Source organism: Tiliqua scincoides, chromosome 5 (genome assembly GCF_035046505.1).
Source record: "Tiliqua scincoides isolate rTilSci1 chromosome 5, rTilSci1.hap2, whole genome shotgun sequence".
Taxonomy (NCBI): Eukaryota; Metazoa; Chordata; class Lepidosauria; order Squamata; family Scincidae; genus Tiliqua; species Tiliqua scincoides.
The window spans coordinates 91280470-91287224 of record NC_089825.1 but is presented as its reverse complement, the minus strand read 5'-3'; the positions used below and the strand labels follow the sequence as shown (position 1 = coordinate 91287224).

Sequence of the window (6755 nt, the reverse complement as noted above, 5' to 3'; positions counted from 1 at the left end):
CAGCAGGCAAATCTACGATGGACTTGCTTGCAGGAAGTCTGGGGCCTAATGCTGGGTGATAGAGAATGCATGGCTAAATATATGGCTGAAGGGAAGCTGTAAGGCTGGGGAATCAGGATGGTGTAGAGCAGTGGTTCTCACTCATTTAGCACCAGGACCTGCTTTTTAGAATGAGAATCTGTCAGGACCCACCCAAAGTGACATCATCCAGCAGGAACATTTTTTACAATCCTAGGCTGCAATCCTACTCACACTTACCCAGGAGTAAGTCCCATTTACTGTCATTGTTAAAAGAATATATTTAGCAACTTGTTAAATGTACAGGTCTGTAACATTTCCCCAAATGCAGTCACATCCCATTGTAGCATCAAGGCTAATATATTAAAAATAAAATATTGAAATGAATGGGGACCCACCTGAAATTGGCTTGCGACCTGGTGGGGCCTGACTCACAGTTTAAGAAGCACTGGTGTAGAGGTTCTGGTGTTAGACACTCAAAGATCCAGGTTTCCATCCCTGCTCAGTCATGAAGCTTCCTGTGTGACTTTCGCCCAGTCACTATCTCACAGGATTGTTGTGAGGACGAAAGGAGGGAAGGAACCAACCCAACCCAAGCTCCTTAGAAAAAGGGCAGTATAAAAATGTGAATAAATAACCCCAAAGTGATCTGCAGAAGCTAAATGAGTCACTTTCTTACTACTGTTATCCATACCACTTCCTCACTCTCTTGTTTTCACAATCCATCCCTTCTAAGACAACCCCTCAAGGCATGGTACCTGGGGCAATGTGTCCCCTGCCCTCCCTCAGCTACACCACTGCCTTACGCCACTCCATGCTCTGTACACATGCCCCATCACGGCAGGTGTATCTTCAGCACAAAAAAGTGGTCTTCTTTGGAAAGGTGTTTTTTTTTTTTTTGCTTTTTAAATAGAACTTTTCAATAAATAAAGTTTTAAATAAAATAAAAAATTAAAATAAAGTTTTAAAATAAAAAAATAAAATAAAAGTTTTAAATAAAACTTTAAAACAAAACTAAACCAGCTTTTATATCCCCTGTACTCAGACCTCTTTCTGGAGATCTTCCTGGCAGGGCTAGTGGAAGATTGGATGGTTGGCTCTTTCTCCCAAAGTCAGGGACATTGAACTAATACGTGAGCCTCACAGGTTCTGTGCCTTCATTCAGGGCGTTGTGACAGTTTAATGTAAGGAGAGGACACTGCCTGGCCATTTCCAGAAACACTCGTAACTGAGACGACTGCTTGGTGTGTAAGGAATGTTCTGATTTAAGACACGGCAGGCCTGGGAGGTCCAGAAGAGAAAACGGGAGTGTGAGAGAGCAGCGCGGTAGGGAGAGTGTTTTGGGAGTCCTTAGATCTCTGTGACTAGCACTGTTGCCTGCTGAAACCTCAGTTTCTTCCACTGTAAATACCTTGCTCATTGCTGTCTTTCCCCTCTTGTTCATTCAGCACGTCTCTCCAGGAGATCCTTTGAAAAAAGACTGGCACTCTCCTATTGGCTACTGAGGATTCAAGCCACTGCAGCTGAAAGAAGAGACCCCTTGATAAGGCATGATTGATACACCTTGGAGAAAGTGCCACTGCTCCAGTTACAGGCCTTGGCTGTTCCGTTGCCTCCTCTCTTGCTCACTCAAGTTGCCTGTTGTCCTCCTCCAAGGCTGAAGTCCAAGGAAGCTCTTAGCTAATAACCCGACAAAGAGCTCTTTGTTAGGGATTCCTCTGAAGAAATCTGACTCTCTCTTCTCTTATGCCCAGGAGCTGACAGCCGATCTGAATGAGGAGTGCTACTAGGACAGCGGTCACCATTCCCATCCCGTCCATTTGTGAGCTCTGCAAGTGCAAAGGGACACCACTTCTGGGTTTGGCCTCCTTGCAATGCCGCCGTTGTTGTTCGTGGCTCTTCTTGTTCTGTCCGCTGTTGAAATCCATGCATCCAAGGCTTGCCCCCACCTGTGCGTCTGCTATGAATCCTCCAGCTTTGTGGACTGCCGGAGTCGGCACTTGGCCCATATCCCTCAGGGCGTCCCCCACAACACATGGATGCTGGACTTGAGGGACAACAACCTGAGTGGGCTTGAGGGAGGCAGCTTGGATACCTTATGGACATTGAAGATTCTCCTCTTGGCCCACAATTCTATTGCCAGGATCTGGCCCAAAGCTTTCAAGTCCCTGGGATTCCTAGAGAAGATGGATCTCAGCCACAACCTTCTGGTTCGTCTGCCACGGGACTTCTCAGATGACTTGACTTCCCTGAAGGATCTCAAGTTGGCCCACAACCATTTGGTGGCATTGGGGTTTGAAAGCTTGCAGTATCTGGAGAACCTGGAGAAGCTTGATCTGAGTCACAACCGGGTGACATCTATCGAGAGAGGAACTTTCCGGGGCCTGTCCCGGCTCCGCCACCTCTACCTTCAATCGAACAAGCTTGTGGTCGTCCACAATGGCTTCTTCTTCATGTTGCAGAACTTGGAGATCCTGTTGCTCAACAACAACAACATCAGCTCCATTCAGGTGGAAGCCTTCACTTCCTTGCACAACATGAATCTTCTGGCACTGACTGGCAACCAGCTTGTCCACCTCAAATTTAAGACCTTCCTGAACATCCAAACCATCAGCACCCACATCCAGCTTTCAGGCAACCTGTGGACCTGCGACTGTGATCTCCAGCGAGTTTTTGGCAAGATCATGAGTGTCCGACACCTCCATGTGGATGACTATGAGAACATCACCTGCGCCAACCCCTGGCAGTTAGCAGGCTCCCCCCTCATCTCCGTGGACAACCAGTTGTGTGTTGCAGAGACGGCCACTGTCTTGGTGATCACGGTGACTGTCTTGGTTACGGTCATTGCTGCCATTGTCATGGCAGAGAGGAACAGGAAAAAGAACCAGGAGAAGAACTGGAATGAACCAGAAGGTCCCTTTGACCCACAGGAGAAATGAGGCATGAGATGGAAATGGGAAGGACAGTTAAGTAACAGAACCCCGTCTTCTGGTATCCTGCTTTTGTCCAGTACTGAACTCTATCAAGTCCTCCTTGTTTTCACAGTTATCCAAAAATGTGTGGGTCCATAGATTCTCAGCCAGCATCTCCCATTTGTCGCCTTAGAGAAAGGATGTGACTATAGCAGTAGCTTCAGCTTCTTCCACACTTTTCAGCAATGTGTTGGGGGGAATACGGCTGCACTTACCTGTCTCTGTTCAATGTTGTAGAATCATCCAATTCACCTTGGGTCCCTGCCTGTTGAGCAGGTGGCCCTTGAAAGCCCCATAGCTCACAGAAACATGGAGGCAACAAAGATCCAGCATTTCTTAACCCAGCATGTGATTAATCTCTGGAACTCCTTGCTACAGGATGTGGTGAAGGTACTAGATTCCCTTAAAAGGGGATTGGACAGACTTCTGGAGGAAAAGTCCATCACAGGTTACAAGCCATGATGTGTACATGAAACCTCCTGGTTTTAGAAGTAGGCTACCTCATAATGCCAGATGCAAGGGAATGGCAACAGGATGCAGGTATCTTTTTGTCTTGTATGCTGCCTGAGGCATTGGTTGGGCCACTGTGAGATGCAGGAAGCTGGACTAGATGGGCCTTTGGCCTGATCCAGTGGGGCTCTTCTTATATACGTTCAGTGGTGTTTTCCTTGTCTCCCTCTGAGTGGCCACACTTTTCAGCGTGAGGGGTGTTTCCACATGGTTCCTCCCTCTTCTTCTGCTTCCAGCCTGACCCGTTAAAAAAAGTTGTGATGTGATATGGATGTGGACCTTGCATCAACACTACCTTCTTAGGGATGGGATCACGTGGACCACCCAAGTTTCTAACCTTTGGTAGCTCCTGCCTTCAGGGCAGCTGAATAAAGAACAGTGGTGCCGGGAACATCGCGTTCCAGACTAAGCTGGATGGACTGAAGAGTGCATCTCTGAAAATTGCAGCATGCAGAGGTGCCATGGGAGCAAGAGTGGGCACCTTTGCATTGGACTGTAAGTCTCTGTAATGCTCACAGATGGTGGATTTGTGGTCTCTTCTATGTAATGGTCCAGGCAGAAGGTAGCTTCCTTATAGGATATTAAAGAACACTGCCCCTCCTCTATTGGTAATTGTTTCTTTAATTTTTTTTTAAACACCCCTCTTTCATTTTAATCTTGTTTTCTTTTCCCATCTCAGCAAGCTGGTAACTTGTGTTTTACTCAGCTGTGTCAATACTGTACCCCAATGCAGGAGATAAATATTGGGAGATTGACTATATTTCTCCTCTCGGACTTCTTTCTTGAAGACCTACTGATGGATGGGCAGATGTGCATTTGGTTTGCATTTTTTTTAGCTGATAGTTCTGTCAAGGGACTCAGGGCAGCACACTTGGTTATCTCTGCACCCAAGTGATCCTCACAACAACCCTCTGAGGTAGGCTGAGAGAGTAGGACTGGCCCAGATCACCCAGCGAGTTTCATGGTTGAATGAGGTGCTTGACAGACCTGAGCTACCAGGGTTGCTGCAGCTTCAAAATGGCTGCCGTGGCAACCTGAGTGTACTGGGCAGCCAGCAGCGGCTCCTCAGGGGAAAAGGACATTCGTCCCCTTCCCCAGAGTAAGGGAAGCAGCCCTGCAATGGGGCTACTCGACTGTGCCTTGGCTATTTAGCCGGCTGAGAGTAAGGGCACCTTGTGTCAGGCCTCGTGGCCCAACACTGGGCTTCAGATCCAGTGGAGCTGAGCTCTGCCGGTCCCACCCCCTCCCACCCTGCTCCCTCCCCCGCCACGCCTTCCCCTTGCTGCCCCTACCCCGGAAGTTTCCTCCCTGCCCCCCATCCCAACTTACCTCTCTGTTGCCTGGCACTCTAAGTGCATGCCAGGCCGCACCTCCAACCTATGCTGTCCCAACTCAAGCTTGTGCTGGGTCAGCTCTGGCCCTGGGCTGGTGCTAATGCCTTCAAACGTACCTGAAGGGACATTTGTAATAGTGTGCACCAGCGGTGAGCTGGCACACACTGCTCTGGATTGGACCCTTAGACTACTTTGATCCCAATTAGTGTGAGATATTGGTTAGAGTGTTACACCAAGGAGACCAGGGTTGAAATCCTTGGTCAGCCATGTCAGCCTACTGGATGGCGTGCACTTGGCAGCCAGGTCAGAATTAACTCCGTGTGCTTGAGTGTGACACGCTGTTCAAGTGAACTAGCTTGTCCCGTGGAGTTGTGTTTTTTTTTTTTTTGAAGTTTTGTTGCAGTGTGTTCAGAGTTGCAGGGCCACCTACGTCGTTGGGACAATTTGCTGCATGCAAATTGTGCGGCCTCTTGCATTTTGAGCACCGTTGTCTCAAGAGGTCTCGAGCGACAAGAGGTCTCGAGCAACAAATATCAAAAAGAGCCTTCGTGTCACACTTGGAAGGCTAACAGGTTTCTCATAGTACAGCGGACCCCCATTTAATGGACAGCAATTTAATAGACTTTGGAAACAATGGACGCTTTCTGCTCTGTCAAAAATGAGTAGTACGCCTTTTTGCACATGTGCATCTCCATTTACTTCAATGCATTCAGATTTAATGGATTTTTGACTTCCCCTCCCATTCGTCAGTTAAATCAAAGCTCCACTGTATAAGCTTTTATGGACCTGAGCAGTTTCTCAAAGTGCATTCCTAGGAGCCCTGGGCTCCCTGAGACCTCTTCAAGAGCCCCCTGAGCTCACCATAAATGGCTGCCACTGTACCACTCCAGTGGTATTGTACCACTCCACAAATGCTCTGGTACTCTGGGACTCCCCAAAGACTCCACACATGCTCTGGTGGGGCTCCCCGAGACTCTGTTTAGGGCTCTGGAGACTGAAAAGTTTGAGAACCACTGGACTAGATTATCTGATGTAGTGGACTCTGTGTGAAGGTACACACATACGTACACCCCTCCCCCAATTGTCTGCATGTGTTAATTGGGCCTTCATAAAGGTTCAGTGATAGAAACAGTGCACACCTCAGCTCACATTTCCAATAATCTTTTGGAGAAAGTAGGCCGTTGAAGTGACACTTATGTTCTCTCCGCTGATCACTGAGAGGGAAAGAGTGCAGAGGGGACCTCTCCAAGTCCCAAGAGGGTATCTGGGTCTCTGATTTTAATCACTGATTTCAAATTGGGTTGCTTTGGAGATGTATCTCAAGACCTTGGTGACGCAAATGAGCTGTGGATGGAAAGACCTCAGCGGCCTGCAGGGCCCGTCTAGGAGCTGTGAAACCCAATCGGAGCTGCAGAGCGCAATTGGAAACGGTTTTTGCAGCGCCCTAGGTTCATGCCTGTAGAATGTTAGAGATATAAATACACTTGATTATAGACTTTGTATCTCTATGGTAGAATGGAAAGCAAGCAAAATGTGCGCTTAAAAAATGCAGGTGAGTGTGTTACGTGAAAATCCCCTTTTCCCTTCCAAGTTGTGATTTTTATATCTGGTTATGTTATTTTGGATCATACAGACCAAGCAAGCAGGCCACTCCTCCCCGAGCACATGTTTCTAAGGGCCATGGCCAAGCTACAAGCACATGAATTACACAACCCCCACTTCCTTGCAGGTCAATGTATAACCTAATCACTGTGTCTCCTGATTATGCAAAACAAGCATGCACCTCTAGAGGATGAAGTCTATTGTTCTTTTGTTGTAGCTTTAACACTCTTAAGCACCTTATGCAAATTGCCTCCCTCCCCCAGAAGGTCAGCCTGGCTGGTAAGCTGACTTCCTTCCGGTTCATCACATACTACATGTG

General features: G+C 47.8%; 1 protein-coding gene across 1 annotated transcript; it reads left to right on the top strand.

Moving 5' to 3' along the window:
- Positions 1-1892: 1892 nt before the first annotated feature.
- Positions 1893-2957, top strand: LOC136652338 (reticulon-4 receptor-like 2). Its single transcript, XM_066629274.1, has one exon. It carries the CDS (start codon positions 1893-1895, stop codon positions 2955-2957), a length of 1065 nt encoding a protein of 354 aa, XP_066485371.1.
- The last annotated feature ends 3798 nt before the right edge of the window (positions 2958-6755 follow it).